Source organism: Callithrix jacchus, chromosome 12, assembly GCF_049354715.1.
Source record: "Callithrix jacchus isolate 240 chromosome 12, calJac240_pri, whole genome shotgun sequence".
In the NCBI taxonomy this organism is placed as follows: Eukaryota; Metazoa; Chordata; class Mammalia; order Primates; family Cebidae; genus Callithrix; species Callithrix jacchus.
Window position 1 is genome coordinate 75,600,136 of NC_133513.1, and position 25,191 is coordinate 75,625,326.

The 25,191-nt window shown below is 33.1% G+C and overlaps 1 protein-coding gene across 8 annotated transcripts in view; it reads left to right on the top strand.

Annotated features, from left to right (window-relative positions):
- PCDH15 (protocadherin related 15) overlaps positions 1–25,191 on the top strand; it is a 1,854,109-nt gene that overhangs the window by 944,034 nt on the left and 884,884 nt on the right. For all 8 annotated transcript variants that reach the window (XM_054243050.2, XM_054243053.2, XM_054243049.2 and 5 more), the window contains one exon: positions 18,095–18,209. In XM_054243050.2, coding sequence (XP_054099025.2) covers positions 18,119–18,209 — 91 coding nt within the window. In that variant the 5' untranslated portion in view covers positions 18,095–18,118. The remainder of the gene's footprint in view (positions 1–18,094; positions 18,210–25,191) is intronic.

Consider the following 25,191-nt stretch of genomic DNA (forward strand, 5'->3'; position numbering starts at 1 on the left):
ACTCTTAATAAACTAGGTATTGATGGAATGTGTCTCAAAATAATAAAAGCTGTTTATGACAAATCCATAGCCAATATCATACTGAATGGGCAAAAACTGGAAGCATTTCATTGGAAATCTGGCACTAGACAAGGGTGCCCTCTTTCACTACTCCTTTTCAATGGAGTATTGAAAGTTCTAGCCAGAGAAATCAGGCAAGAAAAAGAAATAAAGGTTATTCAATTTGCAAAAGAGGAAGTCCAATTGTCTCTATTTGCAGACAACATGATTGTACGTTTAGAAGACCCCATCATCTCAGCCCATAATCTCCTTAAGATGATAAGCAACTTCAGCAAAGTCTCAGGATACAAAATTGATGTGCAAAACTCACAAGCTTTCCTATACAACAATAACAGACCGAGACCCAAATGTTGAGCAAACTGCCATTCACAATTGCTACAAAGAAAATAAAATACCCAGAAACACAACTAACAAAGGTCATGAAGGACCTTTTCAAGGAGAACTACAAACCACTGCTCAAGGAAATAAGAGAGGACACAAACAGATGAAAATACATTTCATGCTCATGGTTAGGAAGAATCAATATCATGAAAATGGCCATACTGCCCAAAGTAATTTGTAGAGTCAGTGTTATCACCATCAAACTACCATTGACCTTCTTCACAGAACTGGAAAAAAACACTTTAAACTTCCTGTAGAACCAAAAAAGAGCCTGTATAGCCAAAACAATCCTAAGCAAAAAGAACAAAGTTGTAGGAATTACTCTACCTGACTTCAAACTATACTACAAGGCTACAGTAATCAAAACAGCATGGTACTGGTACCAAAACAGAATGGTACTGGTACCAAAACAGAGATATAGACCAATGGAACAGAACAGAGGCCTCAAAAGTAATGCCACGCATCCACAACCATCTGATCTTTGACAAACTAGACAAAAGCAAGCAATGGGGAAAGGAATCCCTGCTTCATAAATGGTGTTGGGAAGACTGGCTAGCCATATGCAGAAAGCTGAAAATGGATGCCTTCCTTTTACCTTAAACAAAAATTAACTCCAGATGGATTGAAGATTTAAACATAATATGTAAGCCTCCTTGTAAAATGGTGATGCTCAGTAATTATAATTGCATCTGAAATGTGATAAAATAATTCAGTTTTGAATCCCTTCAAACACTTTTCCATGGAAAGTGCAATTTTTTTAAATCATTCCACTAATATACGGTACCCAGAATAGTGAAATTAATAGATAAATAAAGTGGAATAATTGTTAGCAGGGGCCGGAAGTGGGGCATAATGGAGAGTGCCTATTTAATGGGTAGTGTTCCAGTTTGTAATGATGAAAAAGTTCTGGAGTTGGATTGTGGTGATGACTATACAACAGTGTTAATGTCCTGAAAGCCACTAAACTGTACACTTAAAATGGCTAAAATGGTACATTATATGTAATGTACATTTAACCACAACACAGTTTTAAATTTTAAATCAAAAAAATACAGAAAAAATTATTTTTAAAATCTGAATAACAAAGCCTAACGTCACCTTCAAAGTCTCATTATATCTTGGAATTTTATTCCTCATAGATGTTTGCTTTTGATTATTTTTAAATTATTAATTCAGAGGCTGCACGTGAAGGTTTATTGAATGGATGGATTAATTTGTTGCATGGTTGTATTGTATAATGCTGGGGTTTGGGGCTTTCCCTGAGCAAACATTTCCATACTGAGCAATTCAGAGCCAAAAGTACTAAATCCGCCCTACTCTATTATCCAGCAAATCCTGAATAAATCTTTTAATTTCTCTGGGCTTCTATATTCTTATGGGTTAACAAAGAAGAATTAGAAAGATTTATGAGCTTAATTTTGCTAAAATTCTTTAAATTTGATGACTCAGTTAAGAACTTCTGACAAAAAATCACTGTGCACAAACACATGAGTAGCTATTTAGTTTTCAAAATTAGGAGATTATATCAGACAGAGTCTTTTCTTGCCTGCATACATAAGAGGTTCTCTGAGAAAGTGCCCTTAAATGTCATACATTATAAAAAATGGAAAAGTAACCTATAAAAAGAAAAGGAATTCTTACATATAAGTATTAAACACAGCTGAATACTTTTAATATAGTTTAAACCGTGTTTTTAAAATCACCTTGTTCATCACTACATATTCCCAACGTATTCCAAACGGGCATATTCTCAACTCAGAGGCATTAAAGTGGTATGCCTGTTTCTCTAGGTTTATTCAAGTCTCAGCTCAAATTTCATTTTCAGAGAACTCTCACTGAATATCCTAGCAACCTTCTCCCTGCTCCAACCTTCTTTCTCACCCTGGATTAGTCTGTTCTCAGGATATGCAATAAATGTCATTATATAAATGAGCAATTTCTGAATTACTAGTGGCCTGTGCTGATGGACAGATCCATAGTGCTAGATACATAGTTTATGCCAGTGTTTCAAGAACTTGGTGTTACTTCAGTTATTCAGTCTAAAGTGGTGGTGAATACAACAGAAGGAAAAGAGAAGTATCATTACTTGCTACTATCCAAGTGTTGTCAGTAATTACCACCCATGAACATGTTTATTTATGATTTCATTATAAGATTCAAAATATTTTAATAGGTGAACTTGAAGAAATATATCTTAAAGAAAACAAAATGTAAAAAAATAAAAATTAGTAGTAGTTGGGTACTCTAATCCTGCATGCCAACAGCTTAATATGGCTGGAGAATAAAAGAAAAAACAAACATCAACTGATCTATCATCGCTATGCAGTAACTGTATCCAATTTTGCCAGTTAATTCACACTATTACTTTTCAAGGGAATCCTTTGTACATTTTCTTTATCTTCAAAGCTCTAATACATCTTTCCCATCCCCAAATTTCCACCTATCCTGGACCTATCTCTATACACTGGTAATTAACCTATCTCTCTGGTTAATTACCAGTGTATAGAGGAACTAATTTCTTCTAATGAAACTTTTCTCCTACTGTGTAGGTATGCCCATTCTCTCTCCTGTTTTGTCTGGTCTGTACTTTCTAATAGATTACTTTTGTTTGTAATAGCTCTATATTTAACAAAAGTGCATGCATGTGCCACATTGATGGACTAATTGTCACCACTATCTTCCTGTCTGCATTTTGTTGCTCATTTGCACAGTAAAAAAAAAAAAAAAATTACATCAACTCTATTTTCTTGAAAACATCTAGTCAGGCTTTTGTTCCCAGGGCTCCAGTGAAACCACTCCTCTCAAGGGCATCAGTGACTTCTTTTTTGCAAATATACAATAGTTAATCCTTAGTCCTTATCTTCCTCAACGGATTAGTGGCACTCAACATGTTCACATTCTCTCCTGTTTGAAATCCTTTCTTCATTTGGTTTCAGGCATTCCCTATCACTCCTTCTTATCTGTTTAGCTACATACCTTTATTTTTCTGCCCTCTATATATATATGCAAGTCCTATTTCTTCTCTCTTTGAACACACTCCATACATAGCCTGTATTAGTTCCATGTTCATGTCATGACTGGCAATTTTATGTCTACCCTGACTTCCAGATTTACTTGTATCAAGCTATGGGGCATCTTTATTTGGTAGTTTAATAGATATTTCAAACTTTATTTGAACAATTAAAGCCAATTTCTTCATTTCTATTTCAAATCTGCTGCTCCCCAACAGGGAGGAACACATTCCAGTAAGTGACACTTCCTTTCTCTCAGTTTCCTGTTGGCTACATCTTTCAAGTGCTACTCCCTCCCTCCCAGTAATCTGGCGTATTTCCTGTTTCTTATCCATGATTGGCATGCTCCCAACTCAGAGCCACTGAAAGTGATATGCCTGCTTCCCTATTATGGGATTCTCTAAAGTGTCTCTTGTTTTATTCATGTCTCAGCTCAAATGTCATTTTCGAAGGGCTTTCCTTGAATGCCCTAGCAAGCTTCTCCCTTCTCCAACCTTCTTTCTGTCCCGGTTTCGGTCTGTTCTCAGGGTGCTTATAAAGACATACTGAAGACTGGATAATGTATAAAGAAAAGAAGTTTAACTGACTCACAGTTCCATATGGCTGAGGATGCCTCAGTCACGGCAGAAGGCGAAGGAGCAACAAAGTGATGTCTTACATGGTGGCAGGCAAGAGAGCTTGTGCAGGGGAACTCCCATTTATAAAACTAGATGTCCTGAGACATTTTCATTACCAGAAGAACAGTATGGGGTAATCCACCCCCATAATTCTATTATTTTCACCTGGCCCCACCCTTGACACATGGGGATTATTACAATTCAAGGTGAGATTTGGGTGGGGACACAACAAAGGCATACCACTCCCTTTACATTTCTTTATGTGTTTACACAACCTAAATTATATTTGTATTGTTTTTTTTTTTTCTTAAAAAAATGCAAGCTTTACAAAGACCTTGTTAGGTAATACTTTCAAACAAGGCAAAATCAATCTTAAACATATGCCTGATCATTATATTTCTATACCTAATGTAAGGAGAAATGTATCTCAAAATGGAAGACAAGTTGACACTTCAGGCTTATTTTCATGAATTGCAAAAAATCTATTTGAGGAAAAAGGAAAAGCGACATCAAACATTGTCCCTGAAGAGTATCTCTCCAGACACTTGTCTCTGTTATTGTACTTTTCATTTCTGTTTCATTAGGGTCTTCTCTTTCTTTCATTCATCTCTTATCAATGCATTTACCACACTACATTTGTCCCTAGAGAAAAAGACAGCTCATCCCTATTATCCTGAGAAAGGAAACCTAACCTCCTCTTGGAAATGAGCAAAATCTATAAAGAAGCTAATATGTTTAATCAAAGTTAAATAATCAATGCTTTGATTAGTTATATTTTATCTTGACAGTCTAATATAAATATGTTAATATAGCATGTACTCAAACATATGCATAGATATCATAGACAGATATATTTTATCAAATATGAGACTCTCAAGAATTAAAATTATACCCAAGATTCAAAAGTTTACAAGGTATTGGAAAAAAATAGTGTCTGCTTAATTTGTTTTTAAGAAAATAAAGTAACAATACAAGTATTCATTTTCATTTGTGGCATTATTTTACTTCTATATGGAAGTTTAAACAAAAGTTTTCTAATTAGACCAAGTATTCTCATTCTTAGTTTTTTTCTATAAACAAATAACTATTTCCAGACTCTTACCTCCTCTGTAATTACTGTTGCTCAAGAAAGCTCCATTGAGAATGAGATTACAAGAAAATTATAGACATAGCCTGTACTTAAAGTTGTTTAATATGACAGTTGGAATAGCTTATATTCTGCATTTAATACTCAGCTAGTGGAACAGTACATGATACCATTTTTGTTATAACTGAGAGTATTAAAATTAGTTTACTTCTTATGTGTTTTCACAAAGAATGATTTCTGGAGGCTAACTTCTGTAAACGGTATTTCTCACTTTAACATGAAACAGTGTGTTTTGCTAGTTTTTTATTTGACTAAAGACTCTTTTGATAAGTATCATGAGATACAAATAATTGTTTTTCTCTTCAATACAACAATCACTAGGGCAAGTTTTGTAGTTTAACCAATGAATTATTGGACAATCTAGTATATCACATATATTATTGTCAATTACATGTTTTTAAATTGATATTGATTACATAAGTGTTTTGCAAAAGTTTTGAAAATTCCAGTTCTATCATGAGGTCTATATTTATTCAATGTCATATCATTATTATTTCCTGACATATATAGAAGTTATGTTACTTTAAAAAGTTATGTTTACTTCAAATATAATACTATATATCCCTTCACTTTCACCTTCATAAACACATAAACAATGACCTTGAAGGTGGTAATGTCTAAAACTCACTTAGGAAAGCTTATTTTTAATTCAATCTATTAAAAATTAGAAAAGATATAGGAAACAATTCTCATGCTCTCAATTATTTATATATTTTTTTGTTATTTTTAAACTTGAGTTTAGCAGCAATATGCTTAAGTGATTATCATACAGACTCAAAAGAGTATAGAAAACATGGATAAATGTCATCCAAATGACTTTAACTTAAGAATCTGGTATCATTTTAATAATTGCTCACATGATTATAAAATTTAAACCATAAATCAATACAAGAGGCAAGAATAAAATTTGTGTTGGTGATGACTGTGCTCAAAATGAATTCTTACTTTAAAGGTAGATATTCAAGAAACCCTTTGTGCATATATAAATACATGTGTGTATATGTATTTATTTATGTATGTTATTTATTTATATATGTTGCTTTGTAAAGTAACTACATGATATTTCTGAATATTTCTCTTTTGAGAAAATTCTGAACAATAGCAGTTCTAAAATTTTCACCTAGTATTTCTTCCGCATTCTCATACATCATCTTTATGGTGATTGCATATATTACTGTGATAGATTTTTCCAGGCAGGAAGACACTCTAAAGGGTGAGAATTCTCTAGGATCGTGGCTATAAAAAGAAGTTTTGGAAGTGATGATATTATGGTGATCCTAAATACATATGGAGACACAGCTCTGATCATACTACTTTTATTTCACTGACAGATCCTTAAGCCCAAGGTTTTAAGCTATTGCAGCATGGTCTCAATGGCACAAAAAGCTATGTTTGCTTGGCTGTCACTGTACACTAAAGAATAGTTTAATTGAAACAATTAAATTGCATAATTTTATATGAAATTCTAGACACTCACTTATCTTTTTTAGATTAAAAAATGAACGATAAAAAAATAGATTTAGACTTCTGCAAAGTTGCTAAATTTAAATTCAACGAAGTCTTCAGAGCTCCTGTTATTTCTAAGTCAGCTTCACTTATTTATTTGCAGTATATTGTACACACTTAGATTCTTATACATTTATGATCCCTTCCCAAAATAACTGTGCTGCTTACACTTAATATATGCAACCTGACATACACACAAACACACTTTGCAATACACATACCCTACCGCAATTATATGTGATTAAAAAAAATCTTCATATACCCCCATTTACAAGGTATTAGTGGAATATACTTTTTTGCTTATTTGTTTTGTTTTGGGGACAGGCTCTCAATCTGTCCGCCAGACTGGAGTACAGTGGCACAATCATACCTTATTGTAACTTTGAACTACTGGGCTCAAGCCATCCTCCCACATCAGCTTCTGGAGAGTGGGTGTGTCCCCACTCCCAGATAATTTTTTAATTTTATATATTCTATAGAGACTGGGTCTTGCTATTTTGCCAGGTTTCAAACTCCCAGCCTCATGCTCTCCTTTTATGTTGGCCTCCCAAAGTGCTAAATTTACAGGTGTGAGCTACCATGTCGTGCCCAGAATATATTTTTCAAATGCATGATGAGTTCATTGCTATGGGCAACGGTATGAAATTCATTCTGCTTCAATTCTCCCATTCATTATACCTTTATCATTATTAAAACTGCAACTTCAAAATCATCTATAATATCTGATTTCATCTTTGCCCATGGGCATCACATTAGTGAATTTCTAATCTTAAGATTTCTGCTTCCTTTCATCCACAAAAGATTCTTGATTTTTATTTATTTCACCCATCTCTCACACTGGAAAGGAAAGCACAAGTTTCTTGCTGTTAATTACAATGAAATTTTGGACTTATTAAAGATATTTTTTCTAAGATAGCTATCTTGCTGAATATGTAAAATAGTAGACTTTTCATAGTTTTGAAAGTGTCACTGCATGCTTTGTGAGTAGTAATTAAAAATTGAACTTTTCAACTTCCACAGTAATTCTAAGAAAGCATTGCTTTTTAAAGTAATTGTTGCCTAATTAGACAAGAGTGTTAATAAAGTGGAATAAAATTACAATTTATATTTCCACATATACTTTGTTCAATCTTCTGTTTTTGTTTTTCTAAATTCTTCTAAAAGTGCATTTGTCACTTTCTATTAATTTAGTAATTTCAACAAAAAATTAAAATAATATTTAGTGGCTTATGTTCACTGTTTTTTAACGCCTTTTCTCTACAGAGACATATTAAAATAGACATTATTTTAGGATACAGAGAGCTTTGCCAATATGAGTATACTCAGGCAGAGAGCTTAAATTTGAGAAAAGATTTATTTAATTGGTTCACAGAAACAAAAACAGCCCCAATAGTTTTCATTGTATAAAAACCATAAATTTTAATTTACAGACTGAGATTTGGTTCCTATTTTTCAAGTATGTTAGCATTTTATTTTTATAAGCATATATTTTATTTAAGTTTGACAATTTAAAATATTATTTTATTATAAATATATATTTATGTACAAATATCTCCATAGTCTCTGTGAGGATTTACAATATTCATAGGCCTTTCTTCAACAATACCTTAAATGTGTCTTAAAGGAAATGGAACTTCTTTATAATTTATCAATTATCAATCCTGGCATATTCAGCAAATGCTTCAGAAATAACTGATAAAATCAAATTCTATATATAATACAGATTTGACAAGAACAAATTACCTTTAATTAATATAAATAATAGGTCATTCTGTGAAAATGCTAAATTTGATTTTAAAATTTTTCATTCAGCACATCAATGCTAATGTGGGCTAAGCTCCTTGCTGGGCTCTGGAATAAAAAACTGGGATAGGAGTTTGACTAATAATGATTACTCTTCTCAGGGGCATAAAGCAAAACACAAATATTACCAAAGTACCCACTGTCAGACAATGTAATTATGAATGGAGACGTGTGTGAAGAATAGAGAGAAAGGCTAAGAAAGATTATCACAAAATATTTGACCTATACTTGGGGGAGAAAGTGACTTGTCAGAGAAGTCTTACATTAAGAACAAATTTTTAGGTTGAAATATGAAAAAGGAAAAAATGCCTAGACAGAAATAACTAAATAAAAATAACATGAAATTTGGTTATGGTAATAAGTACAGAGTTAAAAATTTGTTCAGATTGAAAAGAAAAACATGAAAAGGCCTTGGAATGAAAAAGATCAGAATGAAATTATGTCTTTCACTTATAACATATTGCCATGGTGTATAGTGAAGTAAATATTTTCAATTATTGACTTTTGGATAATGAAGAAGTAGAAAGAGTCTCTAAAATAATTCACAATCCCAAGGGGCATATAATAACTTATTTTAAAAGTGTGGAAAAATGGAAAACAATCATTAGAATGTCTATAAAATGTAATGTCTGTATCATTTTAATAGGATAAAAATATTATACAGGCAGTTCGAATATACTGTATAATAGCATAATCTAATGCTTAATGAATTTAAAATTTTAAGATAGGCAAAAATATACTCTAGTAGTGAGCATACCATAAAATTAGCATGGACACTGGGAAACAGAAGGACTGCTTTTCACTTTGGTAATTTTGAAATGCAAGAACACACTATAAAATTATATGTTTGTAGTAAGAGACAAATGTACTTAGTTTATTACTCATGAAGCATAATCTTTGTAAGAGAACTTATTTAAATTGTGTTTGTTTCTCAAACGTAAAGAACCAATAAATTGTAATATGTTATCATTTACAGGTAAGACCAAATTTTACAACTATAAAATTACATACAGTTGACTCTCGAACAATATGAGTTTGAATTACAAAAGTATGCTTATACATGAACTATTTTCAATAAAAGTTACTATTTTCTAGAAAAATAAAACTCAGCTTTACATTAAAATCTAATCTCTAAGAAATATCCAAGTGACCTTTATAGATTTGTATTATAAATGAAGTGCTTGCATGACTCTTACACATTTAGCTATCTTTCTAAATCAAATTATTCATCTTCACACTTGTGCCAGTTGAGAAGGTTGATCGTTTCTTTAATCATGTAGTTTTATAAAATAAGGGTAAAAGCTTAAAATAATTGATATTGAATCCAACTGAGAAATATTTGTAAAATGCTTCCTTATATGGATGTCTTTCTGTATTAGCCTATTTTTTTGAGTTACTGTTTTTGAGATATTTCTGCAAACATTCTAGACTACAAATTTCACACATGATTTTCTTAGTATAAATTGGTAAAGTACCAAGAGAAATGAAACTGAACAGTCTGCCATTTAATTTTAAAGTCACTAAAGCATGTCTAATGATTTCAATAATATCAATATCTACCAAACACAGAAAATATTTACCATTAGCATTTTTAATCAGTATTAGATGTACAAACTTAGTTCTTGAGATAATTTTATTATATTAAAATCATTATAAATAAAACAGTTCAGTTCAGTTGGCTGAAGGTCTTACCTAAAAAATTCTGCAAAGAAAATAAAAAGTTGTATCTACAGAATGTTGATTCTGCCTCTGCATTGATATGGTATGCAATTTTATGATCTCTGGTTAGACTTCATATAATGTGGAGTATAAATAAAGTGTGGAAAAAATATGACATATGTGTCCATTAGAAGAGGGCCAGTGGAGGATAAACATAGTTTTATTCATTCTACTTAAACATGTCACCTGGCAAAGTATTAAAGAACACGTTTTCTACTCTACATGTTAAATAAATATTATAAGTACATGTTTAAAAGTAAATATTAAAGCTATATAGAAAACAAATATTAATCACAATTTGTGTTTCCCAATCAGTATCTACTCTAGTATCCATGACACACCTTAATATTTAAATGTTTCCTTCTATTACCAACTGTATCTAATAAAAATGACAACTTTACCAATTAAAATTACATTGTTTAGGTGGTGCGTGCCTGTAATTTCAGCTACTCGGGAGGCTGAGGCAGGAGAATTGCTTGAACCCAGAAGGCGGAGGTTGCGGTGAGCCGAGATTGTGCCATTGTACTCCAGTCTGGGTAACAACAGTGAAACTCCGTCTCAAAAAAAAAAAAAAAAAAAAAAAATTACATTGTTTAAATGCAGGAAGATTTAAGAAAATTATAAATGTAATTACTACCTGTTTGCTATGTCATTAAACATGTGAAGTCGTTTCTTAACATTAGAACTGTTAAGCATTTTTTATCCTAAATCTATCACCTACTTAAAACACTATTATTTAAAACTTTATTTCCTATCAAGCTATGGTAATGGCAAAAGCAAGTAAAGTGATATGACTGAGTTATGGCTGAAAATTTATTCAACATAAGAAGCAGAAAAGTAGTAACTAGATTTATGAAAAATGGAATTGAATATATACATAAATAATTGATTATATATAAAAGAAAGTCTCATTATTTGGTGTTTAAATTACATTTCTTTTCAAAATGCAATTAATGTGGAATGTAATTGTTGTGCAGACCTCATTTAGGTTGTTGGCAGAATTTCTTTGTGGTTTTATGACTGAGGGCTGTTGGCTAGAGGCCATCCTCTGGTCCAAGAAGTCCCCTGGAGTTCTCTGGCATCTATCCCTCCCCAAAGGCAGTTTATACTATGTTTGCTTCTTTACACAGAGCAGGAAAGTTCTCTTTCTGTAATGTGTTATGACTGAATCTTATATAACTTAAGTGCAATGAGAAAATGACATCTTGTTACCTTTATCATACTCTACAAATTAGAAGCAAGTCATAGATTCCACTATCTATGGCAGTGGACCCCAACTATTTGGCACCAGGGACCATTTTTATGAAAAACAATTTTTCCACTGACCTGGGGCAGAGAACGGGATAATGGTTGGGGATGATTCAAGTGCATTACATTTATTATATAGTCTATTTCTATTATTATTACATTATAATATGTAATGATATAATTATACAACTTACCATAATGTAGACTCAGTGGGAGCTCTGAGCTTGTTATGTTATGACTAAATGATCTCATGTGGCAGTGATGTGAGACAATAACAAATCAATCATCCGGCATTAGATTCTCATAAGGAGCATGCAACCTGGACCTCTTACATGCGCAGTTCACAATAGAAATTGCCCTCCTGTGAGAATCCAATGCCACTAGTGATCTGACAGGAGGTGCAGCTCAGGCTGTAATATGAGTGATGGGGAGTGGCTGTAAATACAGATGAAACTTCGCTCATTCATCAACCACTTACCTCCTGCTCCGTGGCCTGGTTCCTAACAGGCCATGGATCAATACTAGACCCCTGATCTATGGAACACGATTATATAAGGATTTGATTCATTTTGAGGTACTTTAAGTGTCACACTCTGTTAGACTGAAAACTCCATATGGACTGTTAATTATTTCTTTATTTGTTATTCATTCATTCATTTTTTTCTCACAAAGCTGTAGCCAGTACATCTCATAAAGTACATTACCCAGGATCCGTGCTTAACACTTATGCTATGAATGAACAAATGAATAGTCTTAAGTATTAATTTTTGTTCAAATTTTAATCTGTTAATTACAGAATAATGCAATGTATTGTATTGTGCCAGTTTTCACTGGCTTACCCTTATGCAGCCCTCCAAAAGCAGCATAACCAAGAATGCAATGCACGACCCTCTCATTCCAGATCCATGACTTGTATTATGTTACATCATACAAGTCACTGGCAGTTTCAAACTTTTATGTTTAATCACCCTTGACTAACTTAATACTTTTTGATTTTTTTTTTTTTTTTTTGCTGATGAATTTGCCTTAGAGAGATACTCATTTACTCATTAACTTATTTGTGGTTCTTAGCATCTATAATTTTCATCAAACAACAATACTCGTCAGAATCATTTTTCTGTGCCACGGAATGACACCACACAGAACTCTCTTTGAAGCTTCTTTTTAAAATTACGCATACATTTGAGCATTAAAACTCCATTTTAAATTTGCTTGGTTATATTTTTAAGCTGAACACTACATGGATGAAATAATGTTTGGGCTTCAAACATTGTAAATGATTGAAGTGATGGCAAGATTAGTTCTTAAGAATTTATATTCTTCATTTTAAAAATTATTTTCATCAATTTTATTTTATCCCACAATGTTTAGGGTGAATCTGTATATAGAAAGAGAGTGCACCCAGACAGCAAATTAAATATTTTCTTTTTTTTTTTTTTTTTGAAAGGGAGTCTGTCTTGCTCTGTCCTATCACCCAGGCTGGAGTGCAGTGGAGCAATCTCGGCTCACTGCAACCTCTGCCTCCTGCGTTCAAGCTATTCTTCTGCCTCAGACTCTTGAGTAACTGGGATTACAGGCACGTGCCACCATGCCCAACTAATTTTTCATATTTTTAGTAGAGATGGGGTTTCACCAAGTTTGCCAAACTGGTCTGAAACTCCTGACCTCAAGTGATCCACCCGCCTCAGCCTCCCAAACTTCTGGGATTACAGGCGTGAGCCACAGCACCCTGCCAAATTAATGCATATTTTAAGGTTGGTAGTCAAGGCACATTCAGATGCAGTAGCATGTTAAAAAACTGTAAGCCCGAGCAAAGATCTAGTAAGCCTGATTTACTGGACCAGGTGGGAGAGGTGCTTTGGACCTCACCAAGTCTTATAAAAACATTAGTTACTTTCCACCCTTACCTCAGATTAGCTACAACAGAACCCCTTGAATTTAAATTGCAAACTTTAAAAGAAGTGTAAGATGATATCAATATCTACCTATCTTTAATGTAAATTTAAATAAAATATATACTTCTTTATGTAAATTTTATATGTGAATATATAACAAATTTATATACAAATATATTATGTATAAATGTACTATAAAATTATCAATAAATGTAAGTATATTTTTATAGATGAATATATAAACTTAGACATGTGTATTTAGTAAGGAAAAATGTAATGTGATCTAGAAAAAGGGAATATATCTGAAAGCCTCTCTGAAATTTTATTTTCCTAAAGTTCATATTACACATTTTTAAAAAAGAAAAGCTGATTCATCTGGTAATGCTGAAGAGTGATAAATCCTCTCTGTAGTGATGAATACATTAATATTTACCACCATGCTGAGGGGAAGACACGTTTCTAGCTAGTCATATTAAGAAATTCGTATTTGGTGTGGTGAAATGCAATGACTTTGGAAAGCATCATGTTTTCGGGTTGAAGCTGAGGTTGCTTTGAAGGGAAGTTTGCTTTATTCCAGAGGTAGGTAGCATATATTTCTCATAGGGAATACAGAGCAGTGACAAGTTTTAGTTTTCTAGGTCTATACAGATATTGTTACAGATTGTGGGTACCAGTAGTTTGGCTGAACAATCTGTTTAGGGGAAGACTGCATACACAGAGCTCACTTCACTCATGCTTGTATATTGGTATGAGGTTTCTCATCAAGGTAATGACGGTGTGTTCCAAGCTTTGATATCTCAAGAAAATTAGTGTTTATTCACATAGCAGTCAAAGACATAGGCTAAAAAATAAATAGTATAGTTAACATTGTCAAAAATGTATTTAAGAGAAGACTGCTTTGGTGTCCACCTTGGCTGCTTTTGCCATGTGTCACTGCAACCATGTGTCACTGCAACCACCCAAGACGCAGGGAGCAGGGAAAAACAGAAAAAGAACACACCTTTGTGTATTTCCAGACTTTGGATTTGTATTTGAAAGTGAAAGGCAGTGAAAGACCTTTATTCTCCTTCCAAGAGATGAACAGAAATCTGTATTCAGAGTAGTAGACATCATCAAGGATGCTGTCAGGATTGTGGGAATACTTACACTTTAATCATAAAGTTCTTATTCAGTTATTTTATCAGATAGCATTTTGGTTGCCTTGTGTAATCTTCATTTGCTGAAAGAAAATCATTGCACACTGACAACATACAGTTTTGAAATGCTATTTTTCATGTCACTTATTACATTTTTAACATGTTATGTAACTTATTTATGTTTGTTGTTGGTCCATCTTTATTTTGCTGGAATATAACATCCGTGGGAGCAGAGAAACGTGTCAGCTTTGTTCACTGATATTTTCCAACTGCCTAGAATAGTGAGTGGTATCTAGTAGACCCTCCATAAGTGCTTGTTGGATAAATTAATTTTTTAGATGATTGAATGCCAGAGAAATAAATATAAACTTGCAGGAAATACAAATGATGTGAAATTCAAACTCATTAGGTTTGTCTTGAATAATTGCAGTAAAATATTCTTAAGCCTAAGGAAAATGTATCATAAATTGCACATGGATTACAAGCCACTTATGTGAAATATTCTAAATGGAAAAAACCACTTTAACCCAGTATTTTGACAATACAATATTATTTCTAAGTCATGATTGCAAAATGATAACTTTATTAGCTACATTAGAGTACTGAATATATCAATTTATCTCTTGAAAAACATGTATAATAAATTCATTTGAAGGTCACCTATAATTTTTTTTAAATAAAACATGCTTTGGGTTTTTAGAACATAACATTATTGGTCAATAAATTCTGGAGTAAAAATTAGTATTTGGGGAATGTGAAAAGAGTTTGATGTGGAATTGTAGTAAAGGGAAAGCACGACCATCGTGGTGTTGTTTGGCATGATTTTCATTTACATGTAGTCACTCAGTAAGATTTTAAAATTCATCTCCTATACAACCTACTTATACTTCTAGAGATTGTAGATTTAGTAACAAAAACAATATTTTATCTAAAGCATTTGATCTCTTCCAATTAATTTGATTGCAAAAGTGCCACTCTAGGCTCTCAGTGGATTGGCACAATATTGTACTAAACTTGATGCTTGATGTCTTTTACACAATCTCTTTGTGGGAAGTACCTTTTCATTATATCTTTGTTTAGAAACTGGGTTTTCTCACTAAGTCAATATGTGTTTGGGATATCAGGTTAACGTGAAGACTCATAGCTTTCTTTCAGGTTTCTATAAATATTGAGCCCATGGAAACGATTGAAATTTCTTTGGAAATAAGGTAGATATATATGAAAGAGTAAAAAAAAGGATAGAAATTATTATTTTTCTCATTATTCAAAGACAAATAAGTATGATATTTCCCCAAAGATTATCTCATTCCTCTGGGTAGTAAAGGCTATGTCTATTCTAAATAGATTTTTATGTGAGTTTTGTCTGTGATGTTTTCAAAAGTGGAAAGCAATACAGTAGGACATTCTAGACATTCATAGCCCTTGAAAACTTCTGAGCCCTGTGTTTTCTGGAAAACTTTACAGTACTTTTCTCAAATGGAATGAGCAAAGGTGTCTTACTCACAGACTATATAGTCTCTTCAGACATGTGCCAGTTTATAACCTTGAGCCAGTCACTTATTCTCTATGAGCCTGACCTTTCCTCCACAAAATGGGGATAATAATATCTGCTTTACAACCCTTGCTAAAGATAGATTGAGTTAATCTATGTTTAAGACTTCGGAGGTTCCATAGATGCTGAGTCAGAAAGACTCATATTAAGTTTAGGGAGTACCCACTTGGTGAGTAAGTACACTGTGCTAAGCATGTATTTATATTCCCTTGCGTATTTAATGTTTAAGACAATCTTACGAGGTAGGGACTATTTTATCTCCATTTTGATAATGAGGAATGTGAGACAAAGATGCTATTTAGTTTCTTCAAAGTCACAAAACTAGTAAGTTGAAAAGCTTGAATTTAAAAAGAAGCCACACTCTTATCTGCTGCTGTATACAACCCCTAGTATTGGTCAATTTCATTTTTCTTTTTCTCTGCAGGTTAGTGTGGATTATGATGTTCTCTTGGCATCTAATAATGAGCTCTTCTTTGAGCTATCTGTCCCTAGAAATTATAAATACAGGGGCCAAGCACTTTGCTGGTTAGGAAAAAATGTAGAAGGGCCAGCCAAAAAAGAAGGCTCTTATTTTCCTCTTAAAGAAACAAATGAAGAATAGATTTCATATTAAAATGCATGTGATTTAAAGCAGTGCTCTTTTAAGTTCAAGAGCTGTGTATCCCATTAGCTTAAAAAAAGAGCTTACACCTTTAATTTTATAATGCATCATATATATGTATATATGCTACTGGACAAATAAACACTATAAAACACTTGACAGTAAAGCAAACATGGATAAAATGTAGGCGAAAGCAGAATTAAAATAATTCTTTTGTACACTCTGATAAACCTTATCTACAGCTGGTCTAGTGGAGAGAATCCTGGGCAGAGAGAAAAAACTGGAGAACCCTGGCATCAATATTACCTGCTAGAAGCATTTATTCTTATAAAAAAGATTGCACAATCATCTAAACACTGGGAAACCACATGAAAATTTGGATTTCTGCCTTCTCTTTGAAAATCAGAAGACCTGGCAACATTGGTTTGCGTTCCTACGTAACAATCATTGATAGAAGTTGAGTACCAGCTGGTCTCTTTAGAAAACCTTGCATTGCACAGCTTATCACAGCCTCTACCATGACTATTGTCCCCTTAGGCTAATTCATTCTTTTCCTTTGTCTGCTTGTCATCTGTAGGCATTTGAGTTTGGAACCTCTGAATTAGAGAAACAGTGTTCTAATCCCTATTCTGCCACAATTTATAATCAGGGTCATTTTCAGCAATTCTGTGTGAATAATTTCCTAAATTTACAAAGAAACTGAGCATGTCATTCTTTCGATAAGACTTTCTCATGTGCTCACAGGTCACTAATTTCTCAATCAGTTGTTTTCTTTTTCTTTTTCTTTCTTTCTTTTTTTTTTTTTTTTTCACTTACCAAGAGATTGAAAAGTAAAACAAGAGAATTAAAATGAAATGCCTCCAAATGCTTCATAGAACAGAGGTAGTGAAAATTGACAGATTTTTCTTAGTCTTTCCTGGCATAGTTAAGTCAATCTCTGATCACTCTACTAGAAAGGAATTACATTTTAATGATAGGCTTTTCTACTTAATTGTATAAGAAAAATTTTCATTGAAATTCTCATGTAGGTATTCGCCTACCGTCTTACACTTTTTTGTAAAATTTTGCTGTAGACAACGTAAGTTTAGTAACTTAAACTGATTAACATTTGACTTATCCATAAGTCCTTGATTTTAAAGAACATGCTTCTTATATTATTAGTAGGTTAACTTCTCCACCTACTTGCTTGCACATTAAGTAAAAGAAAACATGTCTTTTACTGGAGATTACTTTTCTGCAAAATTATGTTGATAAACATTTCCAGTGCATTAATCAAATGTGTTACTTTGTTAAGGGATAGCTTGGCACAGGTAATTAACTATGAAGGCATTAAGGCTTTTCCGTGCTGTGACAATTGTGTTTACCTATAACAGATTAATGAACATGTCAATGTTTCTTTCTACCACCTCTTATTTCAGATCGGCTTTGAACTTTGACAGAAGATGTTTCAACAGTTTTATCTCTGGACATGTTTAGCTTCAGGGATCATCCTGGGCACTCTCTTTGAAATCTGCTTGGGCCAGTACGATGATGGTAAGGTTGCTTTTAGCTTGACCTTTAGAGCAAGCCAGGATTTTTTATGACATTGAAAAGAAAGCACACCACAGAGGTGAATAATGCTAATTTGTAGTTTATTTTTAAAAGTTAGTATCTCCGTGTAATAATTAACTAAAACAAGCTTACAAAAGTGAAATCAGAAGTCCTTTGTCTCTTAATAAAGATTGCACCATGGTAGAAGGAATGCAGTTTAGTAGAAAATGTAATGCAAGACCTCTGTTTGAGTATTTATTCTCACTAGGTAAATGCTTAATTGCTGTCGAAGAAATACTAAACTGGATTTACTAACCCTTCAATATATGCAAACAAAGGTCTCTAAAAAAGCTAGAAATAAAAAAGACAAGAAATGTTGGCCCCGTGAAAGGGTCAAAAGTAGCAGCCATAAGTTGTTTGGTGTTGGCACTTTAAGCATTGCATTATTTTACCAACTATTTTTTGGAAAGAATAGAAAATTTAAAAAAATTGATATTTGACTTCTTACGTTTTGCTCTAACAGTAAGGTTTATTCACTTTAGAAAGATTAATTAATCTTCAGGTTACTTAGGATCCATTTAACACATTATGTTTGCAGTGCCCCAGGTTGTAACTGTCTTAGATATTTCAGTATTGGCAGAATCTATCTCTGAATATCCTATAATGAGACGTAGGATATATATATATATATATATATATATATATATATATATATAAATACGTTAAATTCGACAGAAGAAAAAAATGAAAAAAATTACCTCCCTAGAAATTTGCTATTCAAAAAAAATGAATTTTATTCTTATTTCTTTCATTTTTTTTCTTTAACTTTTCATTGTTCTTATTCAAGATTTGGTTGGCATTCATGATGCACAGACAGGTAAACGTCTCCCCACCTTTGTTTTTCTGTTAACTGGTTGCTATTAATGGCAGCAAAGGATGTGAATTTCTTTTGTGCTTTGCTTGGCTAAACTGATTGATCAGAAGATAGATGAATTAGTTTGGCTTTTTCCCAAACAATGTTCAAGTTGTGCATATATTAAGACATTGTCAATCTTCAATAATGTGAGATATAAACCTCACTGGGGATTGGCAGAATAATTCACAATAGTATTCACTCTCATAAAATTAGCAGCATAATCTCTTGAACACTGCTGCTGGTTAGCACGGTGTTTACTTCAAGTGTGTCTCAATTTGACTACCATCCTTTGGCATTTATGGAGATTGTGAATCTGCAGCCTAAAAATGAATTTTAAAAAATGGTATATATAAATAACTGCTATTTTAAACAAAAACACATTGAAATGAAAAAGAGTGTGACTCTGTAGTAAAAGAGCACATTTCAAATTGTGCCAGAGGAGTAGATTGCATATCATTGTATTGGTATTACTTTATATAATAAGACATTCCATTTTCATTCTTATTTAGTGTTTACACTGAGCAGGAAAGTATTCACTGTTTGTCTTTTTTCACATTAAACATCCATAAACCATGTACTTTTTAGCAATGTGATTTTAGTTAACAGAGGAAATCACTTCCAGTTTAACCTGTAATGCTATAAATTGGTTTTCTTCACAAGCTTGTTATAGCTCTTAGTCTTATAAATGTATATGCCTTGCCTCTAATATGAGATTATCCGGTCATTATTGGCCATCACATAGTCAACTTTCTGAAGCCCAGTGGAATTTCAGACTTGTCAAGTGATACTGCACGGTGGGGCTGACTTTAATGTACTATATTCACAGAGATGACTACCCTATGACCACAGCTAGAAAGCTTTATCAGATTTCTCCTCTTGGAAGTGACTCAGTTCTTCGGAATGCTGAAGGAATGGGAATTATGGCAGATAAACTTACTTTTTGTATAGTGTTTTATCAGTTTTCTGATATATTTCACATTCCTACCACGTATATTTCACTTTCTTACCATGCTCCTATCCTCCAGTGTGCCTCCAGATGCAATGATGCATTATTTCTCTAGGTCTCCTCCCAGTTCTTTTAGTTGTTGTTGTTTTTTGAGAGAAAGAGTCTCTCTCTGTCTCTCAAGCTGGAGTGCAATGGCCTGATCTCAGCCTATGGCAACCTCTGCCTCCCAGGTTCAAGTGATTCTCCTGCCTCAGCCTCCCAAGTAGCTGGGATTACAGGTGCCTACCACTATGCCCAGCTAATTTTTTTTGTTTGTATTTTTAGTAGAGATGAGGTTTTGCCATGTTAGCCAGCCTGGTCTCGAACCCCTGACCTCAGGTGATCCACCCACCTCAGCCTCCCAAAATGCTAGGATTACAGGTGTGAGCCAGGACCCCACCTCCTCCCAGTTCTTTACTTCTTTCAGACCTCCCTTAATTAGAGACACTTTTATGTTAGTGTTATTTAATTATTCAGTTATGTATGACTGAAAATGATTTTCAGAATTTTCTTTTAATCCCTATAAAATCATGAGCCCATACCATGCAGGGCTGAAATCAGGACTAGGCAAATCATGGCTAACACAAACTAGAACTAAACTGGAATTTGTGACATAAATAACTTGAGGAAATATTTTTATCCAGATTTTTGGGTTTGCAGTTACATAGTTAAGTTCAAAGAAGGCAGTAGTGATGGTTGTAAGTAGAAGAGGAACATGTAAGCAAAAGTCAAAAGGAAAAGAACACTTTTGTTACAGCTAATCTACCAGTTAGATTAGCCTATTACGATTTTACATACATAGTTGCTTATATAGGAGTTTCAGACAAAAGTGAAGGAAAAAATTTTTGAGCTATTCTTAGGCTGTCCATATTAAAAAATAATACTCTTCTGGATTTTAAATTAAGAACAGTTTTTTCTGCTTTTCTATGTATTTTTTTAATTAAGCATAAGGGAGTTGGAAGAAAAAATGGATTGGATTGTTTAATATATGTTTTATTCTAAAATTGAATACTCTATTATCCTTATATGTGAAATTATTTATAAGGACAATATATCATTATTACTTTTAATAATATATAACAATATTTTTAATTGAAAACTTTGGCTAAGTTTTGAATCTATAAATATTTCTCTGTCAGATTGATGGGATGTTTTCAGATGAAGCAATAAAATTTATGTATGGCCAATTCCATAATGGACATTTCATTTTGTTAATGATTATAGATCTAAGCAAATACTAGTAACATAACTGAGGCTGATAGTATTCTTTTATATTTAAAAAGTGAGAATGTAGCTGATAGACCTCCTAGAAAATAAGAGTACATAATAGATTTATAGTTTGTAGTATGTCATTTTGCTATTTTGCCCTGATAAAAGGGCACTAGGCGCCAGGCACGGTGGCTCACACCTGTAATCCCAGCACTTTGGGAGGCTGAGGAAAGCAGATCACCTGAAGCCTGGAGTTGGAGACCAAACTGACCAACATGGTGAAACTCTGTCTCTACTAAAAATACAAAAAAATTAGCTGGGCGTGGTGGCAGGCACCTGTCATCCCAACTACTTAGGTGGCTGAGACAGGAGAGTTGCTTGAACCCAGGAGGTGGTGCTTGCACTGAGCCGAGACAGCTCCATTGAACTCTAGTCTGGGCAACAAGAACCAACTCCAACTCAAAAAAAAAAAAAAAAAAAAAGCATTAGGATTGATATTGAGTTTATCTTTTAATGCATTCCTTATCCTGAAAATTTTATTTGAATTGGAACATGTGGCCTGATCCCAAATTAAGCATAAGGAACCTAGGAAGCAGGTATCCTTGTCATGCAGAGGAAGCAGGACCCTGTGCTAAATTGTATGTTGTGAAAGATTTAAAAAGATATGTAAAACATAGCCCTTGTTTGAATTTAATTTCTGTAGTAAAGTAAGTAAACTAAGTTGTGTGCAGCATTTATATTGTGGTTTATTTAGTTTTGATTTTGAGTACATAAATGAATAATGAAAGGAGGGAGGGAGATGATGAAGTGAAGATGCTGTATAGGTAATGAGTATATTTTATATTATTTTTATATTTTACTCTGAGTTTTTAATTTTTTTATATTGAATATATATTACTGCCATAATCAGATAAGCACTGTGTTTGTTGAAAAACTATATCATAGAATTATGTTAAAGTTTGAACCAATGTGATAGGATAGTTTTTTGTTTTGTTTTTTTTTTTTTGAGGAGGAGTTTCGCTCTTGTTACCCAGGCTGGAGTGCAATGGCGCGATCTCGGCTCACTGCAAAAACCTGCGCCTCCTGGTTTCAGGCAATTCTCCTGCCTCAGCCTCCTGAGTAGCTGGGATTACAGGCACGCACCACCAAGCCCAGCTAATTTTTTTTGTATTTTTAGTAGAGACGGGGTTTCACCATGTTGACCAGGATGGTGTCAATCTCTTGACCTCCTGATCCACCCACCTTGGCCTCCCAAAGTGCTGGGATTACAGGCGTGAGCCACCGCGCCCGGCCTAGAATAGTTTTATAAAAGTTGTGTATGCCAGTGAATATGTGAGTGTGTGTGTATGTGTGTGTGTGATGTGTGTTTGTGTTTGAGAGAGATTGAGAGAAAGAGAGAACAAGTGATAGAGTGAGAGAGACAAAGAGATACTCCCTAACTTTTTACAGACCATGAATGCTATCAGTAGTTCTCTTTGGCTGCCAAAGCAATTAGTGTGAAGGCCAGAAATTTTATGTCTTGCTTTTAGCCACTACATAAGTTAGAATGTATCTATAATATGAATGAAACCTTTGTATGTTGGACAATCAGAACAATTATATGAAGGAACCATGTTTCTAATCCTTGATCATTCACATTTCCTGGGATTGAATTTCCTTATAGACAATAGCTGTCTGAAACTCAATTTTATACATTTTAGCACCACATCTTGAATGTGACCAAAATATTCACTAAAAAAATTATCTTTATTGCTGTTACAATTTCTTATTATTTATAAATAATTGTGCTACTTTTAAATAAATGTATATATTTAGTTATAACATAATATTCATATTTATATATGTATATGTCTTTTTTATCTCTTCAAATTTACCAAATATCTTGAAGACTTCCCTTTGTTAACATTTCATTCTTGAAAGTAGTAACTATATCTTTTCATTGTGTAGCATATTGATTCACATGAAACTTTAAGTGATGTTTGAGGAATATTTTCAGGTTCATTTTCATGCTTGGCATTAGGTAATCCACGGAAAATCAGTGATGATGTAGACATGCAAATCATTTAAGCATGGAAACACATTCTAAGGTCAGATGCTAAACTGTAGAGGCCTGGAAATTTCACTTTTTGTTCCGTGGATCCAGAGATCATTATATAAAGTGCCATTAACTTATACTAATAAAGCTTATAACAGAATGGCATATGTATAAAATGTGAAATTCTGTCATTCAAGATAACATGGATAAACCTGGAGGATGTTAACTGAAGTACTTCAGGCAAGGAAAGATGAAACCTCACGTTTTCACTTACATGTTGAAGCTAAGAAATGTGAGAACGTATTAGTAGAAACTATAATTATGGTTATTGGAGGCTGGAAAAAATGAGGGTAGTGGAAGAAAGCAGGGAAGTTAATTTAGCAGATCCGAAATTATAGTTGCATAGGAGAAAAATGTTCTAGAATCACATAACACTGTAAGGTGAAAATAGTTAACAGTAATTTATTGTACATCATCAAAAAGCAAGAACAGAGAATCTTAAATGCTCTCAACACAAATAAATGACAAATCTGATGCATATCCTAATGATCCTGAATGGATCATATCACTACACATGCATCCAGTAATACTCTGTACCACATAAATATGTACAGTTACTACATGTCAACTAAAAATAAAAGGAAAAAATTGTTCTATAGCATTGAATCAAAACTATAAATAGATTTGTCTTCCTTTAAGAACTTTTAATTGAAAAATCATAGTTTTAAGTTATTTCATAAACTTTGAAATAAAAATCCTGGAAGACATTTATTTATTTCCCTTTCCTGATTGCTGAGAGTGGACATTGTTTTGTTTATAGTTCCCAGTCAGTATGATATTGGCTGTGGGTTAATCATAGATTAATATTACTATTTTTCAGTATGTTTTTCCAATGCCTGGTTTATTGAGGGTTTTTTTCATAAAGACAGATTGGACTTTATTGAATGTTTTTTCTGCATGTATCGAGATGATCATATGGCTATTGTTTTTAATATTGTTTATGCGGTGAATCACATTTATCATTTTGCATATGTTTAACCATTTGTGTATCACTGGAATAAAATCCACTTGACTGTTACAAATTATCTTTCTGATGCACTGCTGGATTTGGTTCACTGTATTTTGTTGCAGATTTTTGTGTCTATTCATCAAGGATACTGGCCTGCAGTTGTGTGTGTGTGTGTGTGTGTGTGTGTGTGTGTGTGTGTGTGTGTGTTTTCAATGCTAGGTTTTAGTATCAGGATGATACTGGTTTCATAGAATGAGTTAGAAAGGAGTCACTCCTCAATTTTTTAAATTAGTTTAAATAAGGTGCGTGCTAGTTCTTTGTATGTCTGATAAAGTTTGACTGTAAATCTGGTTCTTCTTGGCTTTTTTCTGAATAATAGATTTTTTTATTAGTCATTCGATTTCATAACTTATATGTCTCTTCAGAATTCCAATTTCTTCCTCATTCAGTTTTGGCAGGTTGTGTGTTTCCAGGGATTTATTTATTTATTCTAGGTTTTCTAGTTTTTTTACTACTTTTTTCTAGATTTATTTATATAATTTTTTATTTTCTTATATAATTTTTTAATTTTTCTAGATTTATTTATTTCTTTCTTCTAGGATTTTTAGTTTTTGATCATAGAGGTATTCATAGTTTACCATGATTACTCTGTGAGAATCTACATAGACCACTCTCTGAATATATTTTGTTTTTCTGTGGTATCCATTGTAATGCCACATTTTTATCATTTCTGATTGCTTTTATTAGAATCTTCTCCTTTTTTCCTTTGTTAACTTGACTAGCAGTCTTATCAGTTGTGTTTATCCTTTCAAAGAAATAACTTTTGCTTTT